The sequence below is a fragment of the Nerophis lumbriciformis genome, linkage group LG18, assembly GCF_033978685.3.
Source record: "Nerophis lumbriciformis linkage group LG18, RoL_Nlum_v2.1, whole genome shotgun sequence".
NCBI lineage: Eukaryota > Metazoa > Chordata > Actinopteri > Syngnathiformes > Syngnathidae > Nerophis > Nerophis lumbriciformis.
Window position 1 is genome coordinate 40,744,575 of NC_084565.2, and position 18,606 is coordinate 40,763,180.

An 18,606-nucleotide genomic window follows, 5' to 3' on the forward strand; every position below is an offset into this window, starting at 1 on the left:
CGATCATAAAACGGCTGCAAAAGACGCACTGGCTGAGGCTCGCCTCCTGCACCCCCGCCGTAGAATTGTTATATCAACTAAAGCCCACACTTAAACTTTCCACGTGCAAGATTTAATCTATTTTAAAAAATTATTTCATAAGAAGCCAAAAAGTGCAAAAACAATAATGTTGGTGTTGGAGGAGTTGTGAATGACTGCAGGGCCACAACATTAGGTACACCTGCAGACTGCAGGTGTACCTAATTCACAACTCCTCCAACACGAACATTATTGTTTTTGCACTTTTTGGCTTCTTATTAAATAACTTTTGTAACCTATTTTCATGGGCTTTCCTCTTTGTGATGTTAAGTTCCTGTTATGCGCTGTCATACAGTATATGCCTTGAGCTCTTATTTTGAAGGCGCTAAGAGCGGAAGTGATGTCACGTTGCGGAGGTTTTTGAAAGAAGGTAAATAAAGTGGTCCTGGTGTAAACTGGAGCCTCCGTGTTTGTTATTTTGTAGTTTCATACAGTATAGGCGACATTTATAAACCCTCGGTTACACTTTTTTAAATAGATTCAATCTTGCACGTGGAAAGTTTAAGTGAGGGCTTTAGTTGCGGCGCATGGACTTCATTTCTAAGTAAAGGTAAGACCATAATAACGTTTTTTTTATTAAATGTGCTTTTTTGTGTGCTACAGTTTGTATGTGTAAAGTTAAAGTTAAGTTAAAGTAGCAATGATTGTCACACACACACTAGGTGTAATGAAATTTGTCCTCTGCATTTGACCCATCCCCTTGATCACCCCCTGGGAGGTGAGGGGAGCAGTGGGCAGCAGCGGCGCCACGCCCGGGAATAATTTTTGGTGATTTAACCCCAAATTCCAAGCCTTGATGCTGAGTGCCAAGCAGGGAAGAATGCTGGTATGAGTTTTTAAACATAACCCGTTAACTGCTGCCAATCAAATGGTGAATAAGATACTCTTTAGGGTTCATATGTTTGTAAATGTGACTGTGATGAAGTCAGTGCCTCACCAGCCATCAACCTCACCGCACGTCACTGGAAATCTTATACGTCTAGTCTCTTACGTGAATGAGATCAATAATATTATAATGTGTTCATCATTTCACACATAAGTCGCACCTGAGTATAAGTCGCACCCCCGGCCAAACTTTGAAAAAAACTGCCACTTATAGTCCGAAAAATACGGTAAATGGTAAATGGGTTATACTTCTACAGCGCTTTTCTACCTTCAAGGTACTCAAAGCGCTTTGACGCTATTTCCACATTTACCCATTCACACACACATTCACACACTGATGGCGGGAGCTGCTAACCAGCACCCATCAGGAGCAAGGGTGAAGTGTCTTGCTCAAGGACACAACGGACTTGACGAGGTTGGTAGAAGGTGGGGATCAAACCAGGAACCCTAAGGTTGCTGGCACAGCCACTCTGCCAAATGCGCCATGCCGTACCTCACCTTCTTGTGCCCGCGCTTCTTAACCAGCATGCAATGGGGGCCTTCTCGGTCCCCACTTTGTCTGAACAGTGTGTGTGTGTGTGTGTGTGTGTGTGTGTGTGTGTGTGTGTGTGTGTGTGTGTGTGTGTGTGTGTGTGTGAACATGAAACAGTGGTGTGTGTGTGTTGTTGTTAGGCCAACAGGTTCGTCTTGATATCTATATCCTAGCAACTGTGTTTGTGAGCGATATTTGGCACAAGCCAGGCCCGCCGATTGGTCGCCACAAGCTCCTCCCCCTTTGTGGGCCAGCCGAAGCAAAAATACCTAAATTCAAAACGTCTCTCCGAGGTCCCCACTCCGCACTGTACCCCTCAATGCTCCTTAGCCATATTTCTCTGCACTCCACACATATTTTGGATCACGGGGGTCATTCATTTCATGTCACGCTGGTAACCAGTAACCACTTCATCCCGTCTGGCATGACAACATGAATTCGCCCTACGCTGCCGTGCAGTACTACCCCGACTTCCCCTTTCACCGGTGAGTACGTGCGGCGCTAACGTCCCGGAGTGGCTAACATCGCTAGCGGCGCAAATGTCAGAGAAGGAGTCGGGAATCCCCTCGCTGTGTTTGCGGCACAACAGTTGTGTCCGCCTGCTGCCACAGCTGCCGACACATCCGCATGTATTTTTAAGACGCAGTGTCAAGTGGCCATTGATGTCTTCTTTGCGACACACTTTGGGGCCTTTTTTTTTTTTTTTGCAAGGGTCTCCAAAATAGCCGAGGAGAAATAGTAACAATTAGTAGAACAAGTATTGACACGAAACTTGTTACCTGGTTAGTCCTGAGTTGACTTTGTTTGGATCCATCTCCGTTTAACAATTAGCTGATGTTTGTTTTTGCTTATTTGTGTAGTTTGTGACCTACTAAAAAGTATTGTTTCAAATAATTTTCGTATTTGTTCAGTAAGATTTCCTGCAAATTTGTGCAAAAAAATATATAATTTATATTTTTTTCATTTTAGTTAACAATTTGCTGTTTTCATTGATGTACATGTTTGCGTATTTGTGTAGTTTTTGACCTGCGAATAAATATTAGGTTAAATAATTTCCATATTTGTGCTGTAAAATTTCCCCCAAATTTAACAGTGATGTACAAAAAAAAAAATGTATAATTTAGCTTTTTTTCATCTCCAGTTAACAATTAGTTGTGTTCATTGACGTAGAATTGTGCTTATTTGTGTAGTTTTTGACCTACTAAAAAGTATTGCTTCAAATCAATTTCACATTTGTGCTGTAAAATTTCCCCCAAATTTAACAGTAATGTCCAAAAAAAAAATGTATTCATCATTATAATTTATCTTTTTTTAATTTTCCAGTTGACAATTAGTTGTGTTCATTGACGTAGAATTGCGCTTATTTGTGTAGTTTTTGACCTGCTAATAAGTATTGGTTCAAACATTTTTCATACATGTTTTATATTTGTGCTATAAATATAAAAGTGACGTGCAAAAAAAAAAAATTATTATCATTGATATTTTTTCTATCTCCATTTAACAATTAGCTGTGTTCATTGATGTTTGTTTTTGCTTATTTGTGTAGTTTTTGACCTACTAAAAAGTATTGCTTCAAATAATTTTCAAATTTGTTCAGTAAAATTTCCTGCAAATATTAACAGTGATGGGCAAAAAAAATAATTATAATCTATCTTTTTTTCATTTCATTTAACAATTTGCTGTTTTCATTTATGTACATTTTTGCGTATTTGTGTAGTTTTTGACCTGCGAATAAATATTAGGTTAAATAATTTTCACATATGTGCTGTAAAATTTCCCCCAAATTTAACAGTAATGTCCAAAAAAAATGTATTCATCATTATAATTGATCTTTTTTTAATTTTCCAGTTGACAATTAGTTGTGTTCATTGACGTAGAATGTTGCTTATTTGTGTAGTTTTTGACCTGCTAATAAGTATTGGTTCAAACATTTTTCATCCATGTTTTATATTTGTGCTGTATAATTTCCCCCAAATATAAAAGTGATGTTTGTTTTTGCTTATTTGTGTAGTTTTTCACCTACTAAAAAGTATTGCTTCAAATAATTTTCATATTTGTTCAGTAAAATTTCCTGCAAATTTAACAATGATGTGCAAAAAATAATAATTATAATTTAATAATAATAATAACACCTTGGATTTGGTATAGCGCTTTTCAGAGTACTCAAAGACGCTTTACAGAATAAAAAATTACAATATAAAACAGTTCAAAGTAATAATATAAAATACAGGAAATATAAATGTATCTTTTTTTCATTTCATTTAACAATTTGCTGTTTTCATTTATGTACATTTTTGCATATTTGTGTAGTTTTTGACCTGCGTATAAATATTAGGTTAAATAATTTTCACATTTGTGCTGTAAAATTTCCCCCAAATTTAACAGTAATGTCCAAAAATAAATATTAGGTTATATTATTAAAATTGATCTTTTTTCCATCTCCGTTTAACAATTAGCTGTGTTCATTGATGTTTGTTTTTGCTTATTTGTGTAGTTTTTGACCTACGTATAAATATTAGGTTAAATAATTTTCACATTTGTGCTGTAAAATTTCCCCCAAATTTAACAGTATTGTCCAAAAATAAATATTAGGATATATTATTAAAATTGATCTTTTTTCCATCTCCGTTTAACAATTAGCTGTGTTTATTGATGTTTGTTTTTGCTTATTTGTGTAGTTTTTGACCTACTAATAAGTATTGGTTCAAATAATTGTCATATTTCCCCCAAATTTAACAGTGATGTGCAAAAAAAAAAGTATAATTTAGCTTCTTTTCATCTCCAGTTAACAATTAGTTGTGTTCATTGACGTAGAATGTTGCTTATTTGTGTAGTTTTTGACCTGCTAATAAGTATTGGTTCAAACATTTTTCATACATGTTTTATATTTGTGCTATAAATATAAAAGTGACGTGCAAAAAAAAAAAATTATTATCATTGATATTTTTTCTATCTCCATTTAACAATTAGCTGTGTTCATTGATGTTTGTTTTTGCTTATTTGTGTAGTTTTTGACCTACTAAAAAGTATTGCTTCAAATAATTTTCAAATTTGTTCAGTAAAATTTCCTGCAAATATTAACAGTGATGGGCAAAAAAAATAATTATAATCTATCTTTTTTTCATTTCATTTAACAATTTGCTGTTTTCATTTATGTACATTTTTGCGTATTTGTGTAGTTTTTGACCTGCGAATAAATATTAGGTTAAATAATTTTCACATATGTGCTGTAAAATTTCCCCCAAATTTAACAGTAATGTCCAAAAAAAATGTATTCATCATTATAATTGATCTTTTTTTAATTTTCCAGTTGACAATTAGTTGTGTTCATTGACGTAGAATGTTGCTTATTTGTGTAGTTTTTGACCTGCTAATAAGTATTGGTTCAAACATTTTTCATCCATGTTTTATATTTGTGCTGTATAATTTCCCCCAAATATAAAAGTGATGTTTGTTTTTGCTTATTTGTGTAGTTTTTCACCTACTAAAAAGTATTGCTTCAAATAATTTTCATATTTGTTCAGTAAAATTTCCTGCAAATTTAACAATGATGTGCAAAAAATAATAATTATAATTTAATAATAATAATAACACCTTGGATTTGGTATAGCGCTTTTCAGAGTACTCAAAGACGCTTTACAGAATAAAAAATTACAATATAAAACAGTTCAAAGTAAAAATATAAAATACAGAAAATATAAATATCTTTTTTTCATTTCATTTAACAATTTTCTATTTTCATTGATGTACATTTTTGCGTATTTGTGTAGTTTTTGACTTGGGAATAAATATTAGGTTATATTATTATAATTGATCTTTTTTCCATCTCCGTTTAACATTTAGATGTGTTCATTGATGTTTGTTTTTGCTTATTTGTGTAGTTTTTGACCTACTAAAAAGTATTGCTTCAAATAATTTTCATATTTGTTCAGTAAAATTTGCTGCAAATTTTACAGTGATGTGCAAAAAAAAAATTATAATTTATATTTTTTTCATTTCAGTTAACAATTTGCTGTTTTCATTGATGTACATGTTTGCGTATTTGTGTAGTTTTTGACCTACGTATAAATATTTGGTTAAATAATTTTCACATTTGTGCTGTAAAATTTCCTCCAAATTTAACAGTAATGTCCAAAAACAAATTTATTCATCATTATAATTTTTAATATTTTTATTTTCCAGTTGACAATTAGTTGTGTTCATTGACGTAGAATGTTGCTTATTTGTGTAGTTTTTGACCTGCTAATAAGTATTGGTTCAAACATTTTTCATACATGTTTCATATTTGTGCTATAAATATAAAAGTGACGTGCAAAAAAAAAAATTATTATAATTGATATTTTTTCTATCTCCATTTAACACTTAGCTGTGTTCATTGATGTTTGTTTTTGCTTATTTGTGTAGTTTTTGACCTACTAAAAAGTATTGTTTCAAATAATTTTCATATTTGTTCAGTAAGATTTCCTGCAAATTTGTGCAAAAAATATATATAATTTATATTTTTTTCATTTTAGTTAACAATTTGCTGTTTTCATTGATGTACATGTTTGCGTATTTGTGTAGTTTTTGACCTGCGAATAAATATTAGGTTAAATAATTTCCATATTTGTGCTGTAAAATTTCCCCCAAATTTAACAGTGATGTTTAAAAAAATAATAATTATAATTTAGCTTTTTTTCATCTCCAGTTAACAATTAGTTGTGTTCATTGACGTAGAATTGTGCTTATTTGTGTAGTTTTTGACCTACCAAAAAGTATTGCTTCAAATCAATTTCACATTTGTGCTGTAAAATTTCCCCCAAATTTAACAGTAATGTCCAAAAAAAATGTATTCATCATTATAATTTATCTTTTTTTAATTTTCCAGTTGACAATTAGTTGTGTTCATTGACGTAGAATGTTGCTTATTTGTGTAGTTTTTGACTTAATAAGTATTGGTTCAAATAGTTGTCATATTTACCCCAAATTTAACAGTGATGTGCAAAAAAAAATATATATATATATAATTTAGCTTCTTTTCATCTCTAGTTAACAATTAGTTGTGTTCATTGACGTAGAATTGTGCTTATTTGTGTAGTTTTTGACCTGCTAATAAGTATTGGTTCAAACATTTTTCATCCATGTTTTATATTTGTGCTGTATAATTTCCCCCAAATATAAAAGTCATGTTTGTTTTTGCTTATTTGTGTAGTTTTTGACCTACCTAATTTTCATATTTGTTCAGTAAAATTTCCTGCAAATTTAACAATGATGTGCAAAAAATAATAATTATAATTTAATAATAATAATAACACATTTGATTTGGTATAGCGCTTTTCAGAGTACTCAAAGACGCTTTACAGAATAAAAAATTACAATATAAAACAGTTCAAAGTAATAATATAAAATACAGGAAATATAAATATATATTTTTCATTTCATTTAATAATTTTCTGTTTTCATTGATGTACATTTTTGCGTATTTGTGTAGTTTTTGACTTGGGAATAAATATTTTATATTATTATAATTGATCTTTTTTCCATCTCCGTTTAACATTTAGCTGTGTTCATTGATGTTTGTTTTTGCTTATTTGTGTAGTTTTTGACCTACTAAAAAGTATTGCTTCAAATAATTTTCATATTTGTTCAGTAAGATTTCCTGCAAATTTGTGCAAAAAAATATATAATTTATATTTTTTTCATTTCAGTTAACAATTTGCTGTTTTCATTGATGTACATGTTTGCGTATTTGGGTAGTTTTTGACCTGCGAATAAATATTAGGTTAAATAATTTCCATATTTGTGCTGTAAAATTTCCCCCAAATTTAACAGTGATGTGCAAAAAAAAAAAAATTATAATTGAGCTTTTTTTCATTTCCAGTTAACAATTAGTTGTGTTCATTGACGTAGAATTGTGCTTATTTGTGTAGTTTTTTACCTACTAAAAAGTATTGCTTCAAATCAATTTCACATTTGTGCTGTAAAATTTCCCCCAAATTTAACAGTAATGTCCAAAAAAAAATGTATTCATCATTATAATTTATCTTTTTTTTCAATTTTCCAGTTGACAATTAGTTGTGTTCATTGACGTAGAATGTTGCTTATTTGTGTAGTTTTTGACCTACTAATAAGTATTGGTTCAAATAATTGTCATATTTCCCCCAAATTTAACAGTGATGTGCAAAAAAAAAAAAAAAAAAGTATAATTTAGCTTCTTTTCATCTCCAGTTAACAATTAGTTGTGTTCATTGACGTAGAATTGTGCTTATTTGTGTAGTTTTTTACCTACTAAAAAGTATTGCTTCAAATCAATTTCACATTTGTGCTGTAAAATTTCCCCCAAATTTAACAGTAATGTCCAAAAAAAAATGTATTCATCATTATAATTTATCTTTTTTTTCAATTTTCCAGTTGACAATTAGTTGTGTTCATTGACGTAGAATGTTGCTTATTTGTGTAGTTTTTGACCTACTAATAAGTATTGGTTCAAATAATTGTCATATTTCCCCCAAATTTAACAGTGATGTGCAAAAAAAAAAAAAAAAAAAGTATAATTTAGCTTCTTTTCATCTCCAGTTAACAATTAGTTGTGTTCGTTGACATAGAATGTTGCTTATTTGTGTAGTTTTTGACCTGCTAATAAGCAAATTTAACAGTAATGTCCAAAAAAAAATGTATTCATCATTATAATTGATCTTTTTTGAATTTTCCAGTTGACAATTAGTTGTGTTCATTGACGTAGAATGTTGCTTATTTGTGTAGTTTTTGACCTGCTAATAAGTATTGGTTCAAACATTTTTCATCCATGTTTTATATTTGTGCTGTATAATTTCCCCCAAATATAAAAGTGATGTTTGTTTTTGCTTATTTGTGTAGTTTTTGACCTACTAAAAAGTATTGCTTCAAATAATTTTCATATTTGTTCAGTAAAATTTGCTGCAAATTTAACAATGATGTCCAAAAAATAATAATTATAATTTAATAATAATAATAATACATTTTATTTGGTATAGCGCTTTTCAGAGTACTCAAAGACGCTTTACAGAATAAAAAATTACAATATAAAACAGTTCAAAGTAATAATATAAAATACAGAAAATATAAATATATTTTTTTCATTTCATTTAACAATTTTCTGTTTTCATTGAGGTACATTTTTGCGTATTTGTGTAGTTTTTGACCTACGCATAAATATTAGGTTAAATAATTTTCACATTTGTGCTGTAAAATTTCCCCCAAATTTAACAAAAATAAATATTAGGTTATATTATTAAAATTTATCTTTTTTCCATCTCAGTTTAACAATTAGCTGTGTTCATTGATGTTTGTTTTTGCTTATTTGTGTAGTTTTTGACCTACTAAAAAGTATTGCTTCAAATAATTTTCATATTTGTTCAGTAAAATTTCCTGCAAATTTTACAGTGATGTGCAAAAAAAATATTATAATTTATCTTTTTTTTTTTCATTTCAGTTAATTTTCTGTTTTCATTTATGTACATGTTTGCATATTTGTGTAGTTTTTGACCTGTGAATAAATATTAGGTTAAATAATGTTCACATTTGTGCTGTAAAATTTCCCCCAAATTTAACAGTAATGTCCAAATTTTTTTTATTAATCTTTATAATTTATCTTTTTTTAATTTTCCAGTTGACAATTAGCTGTGTTCATTGACGTAGAATTGTGCTTATTTGTGTAGTTTTTGACCTGCTAATAAGTATTGGTTCAAATAATTTTCATATTTCCCCCAAACTTAACTGAAGTGCAAAAAAATAAAATAGTATAATAATTGATCTTTTTTCCATCTCCGTTTAACATTTAGCTGTGTTCATTGATGTTTGTTTTTGCTTATTTGTGTAGTTTTTGACCTACTAAAAAGTATTGCTTCAAATAATTTTCATATTTGTTCAGTAAGATTTCCTGCAAATTTGTGCAAAAAAAATAATAATTTATATTTTTTTCATTTCAGTCAACAGTTTGCTGTTTTCATTGATGTACATGTTTGCGTATTTGTGCAGTTTTTGACCTGCGAATAAATATTAGGTTAAATAATTTCCATATTTGTGCTGTAAAATTTCCCCCAAATTTAACAGTGATGTGCAAAAAATAAATAAATTATAATTTAGCTTTTTTTCATCTCCAGTTAACAATTAGTTGTGTTCATTGACGTAGAATTGTGCTTATTTGTGTAGTTTTTGACCTACTAAAAAGTATTGCTTCAAATCAATTTCACATTTGTGCTGTAAAATTTCCCCCAAATTTAACAGTAATGTCCAAAAAAAAATGTATTCATCATTATAATTTATCTTTTTTTATTTTTCCAGTTGACAATTAGTTGTGTTCATTGACGTAGAATGTTGCTTATTTGTGTAGTTTTTGACCTACTAATAAGTATTGGTTCAAATAATTGTCATATTTCCCCCAAATTTAACAGTGATGTGCAACAAAAAAATTTTTTTATAATTTAGCTTCTTTTCATCTCCAGTTAACAATTAGTTGTGTTCATTGACGTAGAATGTTGCTTATTTGTGTAGTTTTTGACCTGCTAATAAGTATTGGTTCAAACATTTTTCATCCATGTTTAATATTTGTGCTGTATAATTTCCCCCAAATATAAAAGTGATGTTTGTTTTTGCTTATTTGTGTAGTTTTTGACCTACTAAAAAGTATTGCTTCAAATAATTTTCATATTTGTTCAGTAACATTTCCTGCAAATTTAACAATGATGTGCAAAAAATAATAATTATAATTTATTAATAATAATAATAATACATTTTATTTGGTATAGCGCTTTTCAGAGTACTCAAAGACACTTTACAGGATAAAAAATTACAATATAAAACAGTTCAAAGTAATAATATAAAATACAGGAAATATAAATGTCTCTTTTTTTCATTTCATTTAACAATTTGCTGTTTTCATTGATGTACATTTTTGCGTATTTGTGTAGTTTTTGACCTACGCATAAATATTAGGTTAAATAATTTTCACATTTGTGCTGTAAAATTTCCCCCAAATTTAACAGAAATGTCCTAAAATAAATATTTGGTTATATTATTAAAATTGATCTTTTTTCCATCTCCGTTTAACAATTAGCTGTGTTCATTGATGTTTGTTTTTGCTTATTTGTGTAGTTTTTGACCTACTAAAAAGTATTGCTTCAAATAATTTTCATATTTGTTCAGTAAAATTTCCTGCAAAATTTTACAGTGATGTGCAAAAAAATATATAATTTATATATTTTTCATTTCAGTTAACAATTTGCTGTTTTCATTGATGTACATGTTTGCGTATTTGTGTAGTTTTTGACCTACGTATAAATATTAGGTTAAATAATTTTCACATTTGTGAAATTTAACAGTAATGTCCAAAAAAAAATGTATTCATCATTATAATTTTTTTATTTTTTTTATTTTCCAGTTGACAATTAGTTGTGTTCATTGACGTAGAATTGCGCTTATTTGTGTAGTTTTTGACCTGCTAATAAGTATTGGTTCAAACATTTTTCATACATGTTTTATATTTGTGCTATAAATATAAAAGTGACGTGCAAAAAAAAAAAAATATTATAATTGATCATTTTTCCAACTCAGTTTAACAATTAGCTGTGTTAATTGATGTTTGTTTTTGCTTATTTGTGTAGTTTTTGACCTACTAAAAAGTATTGCTTCAAATAATTTTCAAATTTGTTCAGTAAAATTTCCTGCAAATATTAACAGTGATGGGCAAAAAAAAATATTATAATCTATCTTTTTTTTAATTTCATTTAACAATTTGCTGTTTTCATTTATGTACATTTTTGCGTATTTGTGTAGTTTTTGACCTGCGAATAAATATTAGGTTAAATAATTTTCACATTTGTGCTGTAAAATTTCCCCCAAATTTAACAGTGATGTGCAAAAAATAATAATTATAATTTAGCTTTTTTTCATCTCCAGTTAACAATTAGTTGTGTTCATTGACGTAGAATTGTGCTTATTTGTGTAGTTTTTGACCTACTAAAAAGTATTGCTTCAAATTTATTTCACATTTGTGCTGTAAAATTTCCCCCAAATTTAACAGTAATGTCCAAAAAAAATGTATTCATCATTATAATTTATCTTTTTTTAATTTTCCAGTTGACAATTAGTTGTGTTCATTGACGTAGAATGTTGCTTATTTGTGTAGTTTTTGACCTACTAATAAGTATTGGTTCAAATAATTGTCATATTTCCCCCAAATTTAACAGTGATGTGCAAAAAAAAAAAAAAAGTATAATTTAGCTTCTTTTCATCTCCAGTTAACAATTAGTTGTGTTCATTGACATAGAATTGTGCTTATCTGTGTAGTTTTTGACCTGCTAATAAGCAAATTTAACAGTAATGTCCCAAAAAAAATGTATTCATCATTATAATTTATCTTTTTTTCAATTTTCCAGTTAACAATTAGTTGTGTTCATTGACGTAGAATGTTGCTTATTTGTGTAGTTTTTGACCTGCTAATAAGTATTGGTTCACACATTTTTCATCCATGTTTTATATTTGTGCTGTATAATTTCCCCTAAATATAAAAGTGATGTTTCTTTTTGCTTATTTGTGTAGTTTTTGACCTACTAAAAAGTATTGCTTCAAATAATTTTCATATTTGTTCAGTAAAATTTGCTGCAAATTTAACAATGATGTGCTAAAAAAAATAAAATTATAATTTAATAATAATAATAATAATAATAATACATTTTATTTGGTATAGCGCTTTTCAGAGTACTCAAAGACGCTTTACAGGATAAAAAATTACAATATAAAACTGTTCAAAGTAATAATATAAAATACAGGAAATATAAATATATTTTTTTCATTTCATTTAACAATTTTCTGTTTTCATTGATGTACATTTTTGCATATTTGTGTAGTTTTTGACCTGCGTATAAATATTAGGTTAAATAATTTTCACATTTGTGCTGTAAAATTTCCCCCAAATTTAACAGTAATGTCCAAAAATAAATATTAGGTTATATTATTAAAATTTATCTTTTTTCCATCTCCGTTTAACAATTAGCTGTGTTCATTGATGTTTGTTTTTGCTTATTTGTGTAGTTTTTGACCTACGCATAAATATTAGGTTAAATAATTTTCACATTTGTGCTGTAAAATTTCCCCCAAATTTAACAGTAATGTCCAAAAATACATATTAGGATATATTATTAAAATTGATCTTTTTTCCATCTCCATTTAACAATTAGCTGTGTTCATTGATGTTTGTTTTTGCCTATTTGTGTAGTTTTTGACCTACTAAAAAGTATTGCTTCAAATAATTTTCATATTTGTTCAGTAAAGTTTCCTGCAAAATTTTACAGTAATGTGCAAAAAAATATATAATTTATATTTTTTTCATTTCAGTTAGCATTTTGCTGTTTTCATTGATGTACATGTTTGCATATTTGTGTAGTTTTTGACCTGTGAATAAATATTAGGTTAAATAATGTTCATATTTGTGCTGTAAAATGTCCCCCAAATTTAACAGTAATGTCCAAAAATTTTTTATTCATCTTTATAATTTATCTTTTTTTAATTTTCCAGTTGACAATTAGCTGTGTTCATTGACGTAGAATTGTGCTTATTTGTGTAGTTTTTGACCTGCTAATAAGTATTGGTTCAAATAATTTTCATATTTCCCCCAAACTTAACAGTGATGTGCAAAAAAAAAAAAAAAGTATAATTTAGCTTCTTTTCATCTCCAGTTAACAATTAGTTGTGTTCATTGACGTAGAATGTTGCTTATTTGTGTAGTTTTTGACCTGCTAATAAGTATTGGTTCAAACATTTTTCATCCATGTTTTATATTTGTGCTGTATAATTTCCCCCAAATATAAAAGTGATGTTTGTTTTTGCTTATTTGTGTAGTTTTTGACCTACTAAAAAGTATTGCTTCAAATCAATTTCACATTTGTGCTGTAAAATTTCCCCCAAATTTAACAGTAATGTCCCAAAAAAAATTTATTCATCATTATAATTTATCTTTTTTTAATTTTCCAGTTGACAATTAGTTGTGTTCATTGACGTAGAATGTTGCTTATTTGTGTAGTTTTTGACCTACTAATAATTATTGGTTCAAATAATTGTCATATTTCCCCCAAATTTAACAGTGATGTGCAAAAAAAAAAAAAAAGTATAATTTAGCTTCTTTTCATCTCCAGTTAACAATTAGTTGTGTTCATTGACGTAGAATGTTGCTTATTTGTGTAGTTTTTGACCTGCTAATAAGTATTGGTTCAAACATTTTTCATCCATGTTTTATATTTGTGCTGTATAATTTCCCCCAAATATAAAAGTGATGTTTGTTTTTGCTTATTTGTGTAGTTTTTGACCTACTAAAAAGTATTGCTTCAAATAATTTTCATATTTGTTCAGTAAAAATTTCCTGCAAATTTAACAATGATGTGCTAAAAAAAAATAATTATAATTTATTAATAATAATAATAATAATACATTTTATTTGGTATAGCGCTTTTCAGAGTACTCAAAGACGCTTTACAGAATAAAAAATTACAATATAAAACAGTTCAGGAAATATAAATGTATCTTTTTTTAATTTCATTTAACAATTTTCTGTTTTCATTGATGTACATTTTTGCGTATTTGTGTAGTTTTTGACCTGCGAATAAATATTAGGATATATTATTATAATTGATCTTTTTTCCATCTCCGTTTAACAATTAGCTGATGTTTGTTGTTGCTTATTTGTGTAGTTTTTGACCTACTAAAAAGTATTGCTTCAAATAATTTTCATATTTGTTCAGTAAGATTTCCTGCAAATTTGTGCAAAAAAATATATAATTTATATTTTTTTCATTTCAGTTAACAATTTGCTGTTTTCATTGATGTACATGTTTGCGTATTTGTGTAGTTTTTGACCTGCGAATAAATATTAGGTTAAATAATTCCCATATTTGTGCTGTAAAATTTCCCCCAAATTTAACAGTGATGTGCAAAAAATAAAAATAAAATAATTATAATTTAGCTTTTTTTCATCTCCAGTTAACAATTAGTTGTGTACATTGACGTAGAATGTTGCTTATTTGTGTAGTTTTTGACCTGCTAATAAGTATTGGTTCAAACATTTTTCATCCATGTTTTATATTTGTGCTGTATAATTTCCCCCAAATATAAAAGTGACGTGCAAAAAAAAAAAAGTATTATTATAATTGACCTTTTTTCCATCTCCGTTTATCAATTAGCTGTGTTCATTGATGTTTGTCTTTGCTTATTTGTGTAGTTTTTGATCTACTAAAAAGTATTGCTTCAAATAATTTTCATATTTGTTCAGTAAATGTTCCTGCAAATATTAACAATGATGGGCAAAAAAAATAATTATAATCTATCTTTTTTTCATTTCATTTAACAATTTGCTGTTTTCATTTATGTACATTTTTGCCTATTTGTGTAGTTTTTGACCTGCGAATAAATATTAGGCTAAATAATTTTCACTGTTGTGCTGTAAAATTTCCCCCAAATTTAACAGTAATGTCCAAAAAAAAATTTATTCATCATTATAATTTATCTTTTTTTAATTTTCCAGTTGACAATTAGTCGTGTTCATTGACGTAGAATGTTGCTTATTTGTGTAGTTTTTGACCTGCTAATAAGTATTGGTTTAATAATTGTCATATTTCCCCCAAATTTAACAGTGATGTGCAAAAAATATATATATATAATTGAGCTTTTTTTCATCTCCAGTTAACAATAGTAGTTGTCCTGTTGGTCTCCAGTAGTTGTCCTGTTGGTCTCCAGTAGTTGTCCTGTTGGTCTCCTCCTGGTGTCCTGTTGGTCTCCAGTAGTTGTCCTGTTGGTCTCCAGTAGTTGTCCTGTTGGTCTCCAGTAGTTGTCCTGATGGTCTCCAGTCGTTGACCTAATGGTCTCCAGTAGTTGTCCTGTTGGTCTCCAATAGTTGTCCTTTTGGTGTCCTCCTGGTGTCCTGTTGGTCTCCAATAGTTGTCATTTTGGTCTCCTCCTGGTGTCCTGATTATCTCCAGTAGTTGTCCTGATGGTCTCCAGTAGTTGTCCTGTTGGTCTCCTCCTGGTGTCCTGTTGGTCTCCAGTAATTGTCCTGTTGGTCTCCTCCTGGTGTCCTGTTGGTCTCCAGTAGTTGTCTTGATGGTCTCCAGTAGTTGACCTAATGGTCTCCAGTAGTTGTCCTGTTGGTCTCCAATAGTTGTCCTTTTGGTGTCCTCCTGGTGTCCTGTTGGTCTCCAATAGTTGTCATTTTGGTCTCCTCCTGGTGTCCTGATGATCTCCAGTAGTTGTCCTGATGGTCTCCAGTAGTTGACCTAATGGTCTCCAGTTGTTGTCCTTTTGGTGTCCTGATGGTCTCCAGTAGTTGTCCTGTTGGTCTCCAGTAGTTGTCCTGTTGGTCTCCTCCTGGTGTCCTGATGGTCTCCAGTAGTTGTCCTGTTGGTCTCGTCCTGGTGTCCTGATGGTCTCCAGTAGTTGCCCTGTTGGTCTCCTCCTGGAGTCTTGTTGGTCTCCAATAGTTGTCTTGTTGGTCTCCAGTAGTTGTCCTGTTGGTCTCCAGTAGTTGTCCTCCTCCTGGTGGTCTCCTCCTGGTGTCCTGTTGGTCTCCAGTAGTTGTCCTGTTGGTCCTGTAGGTGTCCTCCTGGTGTCCTGTTGGTCTCCAGTAGTTGTCCTGTTGGTCTCCAGTAGTTGGTCCTGGTTGTCTCCAGTAGTTGTCCTGTTGTTCTCCAGTAGTTGTCCTCCTCATGGTGGTCTCCTCCTGGTGTCCTGTTGGTCTCCAGTAGTTGTCCTGTTGGTCTCCAGTAGTTGTCCTGTTGGTCTTCAGTAGTTGGTCCTGTTGGTGTCCTCCTGGTGTCCTGTTGGTCTCCAGTAGCTGTCCTGGTTGTCTCCAGTAGTTGTCCTGTTGTTCTCCAGTAGTTGTCCTCTTCATGGTGGTCTCCTCCTGGTGTCCTGTTGGTCTCCAGTAGTTGTCCTGTTGGTCTCCAGTAGTTGTCCTGTTGGTCTTCAGTAGTTGGTCCTGTTGGTGTCCTCCTGGTGTCCTGTTGGTCTCCAGTAGCTGTCCTGGTTGTTTCCAGTAGTTGTCCTGTTGATCTCCAGTAGTTGTCCTCCTCATGGTGGTCTCCTCCTGGTGTCCTGTTGGTCTCCAGTAGTTGGTCCTGTTGGTGTCCTCCTGGTGTCCTGTTGGTCTCCAGTAGCTGTCCTGGTTTTCTCCAGTAGTTGTCCTGTTTGTGTCCTCCTGGTGTCCTGTTGGTCTCCAGTAGTTGTCCTGTTGGTCTCCAGTAGTTGTCCTGGAGGTCTCTTCCTGGTGTCCTTACGGTCTCCAGCAGTTGTCCTGTTGGTCTCCTCCTGGTCTCCGGTAGTTGTCCCGTTGGTGTCCTGTCGGTGGTGTGTTGTTGATGTCTTTGCATTCTAAAGCTTGAGAAGAAGAATGTGCGCCTCAGAGGATTGGACCTTGGACTGTTTGACTTGGACAGAAGTCAGGTGGACAGAAGTCAGGTGGACAGAAGTCAGATGGACAGAAGTCAGATGGACAGAAGTCAGGTGGACAGAAGTCAGGTGGACTGAAGTCAGATGGACAGAAGTCAGGTGGACAGAAGTCAGGTGGACAGAAGTCAGGTGGACAGAAGTCAGGTGGACTGAAGTCAGGTGGACAGAAGTCAGATGGACAGAAGTCAGATGGACAGAAGTCAGGTGGACAGAAGTCAGGTGGACAGAAGTCAGGTGGACAGAAGTCAGTTGGACTGAAGTCAGGTGGACAGAAGTCAGGTGGACAGAAGTCAGATGGACAGAAGTCAGATGGACAGAAGTCAGGTGGACAGAAGTCAGATGGACAGCAGTCAGATGGACAGAAGTCAGGTGGACAGAAGTCAGGTGGACAGAAGTCAGGTGGACTGAAGTCAGGGGATAAGTGGCAGAGAAACTTCTTTGGGCTTTCTTTTGTTTGGCGGCCATGTTGTCCCTCCGGCGGGGGCTGACAGACGAAGGGTCTTTGAACAAGTGATTAATAGAGACACCGGAGAAGGGCCCCCATCTGTTTGTTTTGATTGCATTTTCATCGGCCGCTCTGCCCGACCTGCCAGGAGACAATGTTTAGAGGCGACCTTTGACCCCACCTCGTCTGGAGGCGCTGGGCTGTCTTTAAGTGGAACAGCCTTCGCCTCAGGCTGGCCTCACAAACCTGACACCTCACACACTAGTAGTCATCAAATACATCCAATAACAGTATTTATATATCTTTACAAATACATGTTGTACATCCAATAACAGTATTTATACATCTAAAGTCGTGTTGGAACGATACCAATATTTTGGTACCGGTACTAAAATTATTTCCATAATTTTCGGTACTTTTCTAAATAAAGGGGACCACAAAAAAAATGTCATTATTGTCTTTATTTGAACAAAAAATGTTAGTGTACATGAAACATATGTTTATTATTGTCATGTCTGTGTGATCATGTTTTTGTCTTAGTCATGTTTTATTTAGTTATTGGACTTTTTAGTTTCTGGCTTTTCACTCCCGTGTCTTGTTTCCGTGATTACCCCATTAGTTTCACCTGTTCCACGTTTGGACTCATTGTGCACTCTTGTTTGTCACCATAGCAACCATTAGTTTTCACCTGTCACGTCACGCACCTATTTTCGTTAATCATGTCTGTAGTATTTAAGTTCATTGTTTTTCAGTTTGTCTTTCTGGTGACATCTCCACATTTATGCTTATGCACACTCTTCATCCTCAGATCCTGCTTCATGTCCCATGCCAAAGTAAGTTTTTGTTCCATGTTTATAGTCTTTTTGTTTTTCATAGTTTGTTCTCCGCCATTGTGCGCGTCTTTTGTTTACTTCCTTGTTTTGTAGTTATAGTCTTTAAATTAAAAAATGTACTCACATTCCCGTCTCGCCCGAGCCAACTTTCCGTTGCATCCCGGAAAAGCTAACACCCAAGACCAAGTCATGACAATTATTGTAATTTAGTCCTTAAATAAAATAGTGAACATACTAGACAACTTGTCTTTTAGTAGTAAGTAAACAAACAAAGACTCCTAATTAGTCGTATGCAGTAGCATATTGTGTCATTTATACACCTATTATTTTGTACACTTTATGAGGGACAAACTGTAAAAAGTTATTATTAATCTACTTTTTCA

General features: G+C 31.6%; 1 protein-coding gene across 1 annotated transcript in view; it reads left to right on the forward strand.

Moving 5' to 3' along the window:
• Window positions 1-1,890: 1,890 nt before the first annotated feature.
• Window positions 1,891-18,606, forward strand: part of LOC133617490 (tumor protein 63-like) — a 34,796-nt gene continuing 18,080 nt past the window's right edge. The window contains exon 1 of the mRNA XM_061977422.2: window positions 1,891-1,980. Within this exon, the coding sequence (XP_061833406.1) occupies window positions 1,928-1,980 (53 nt within the window). The 5' untranslated portion in view covers window positions 1,891-1,927. The remainder of the gene's footprint in view (window positions 1,981-18,606) is intronic.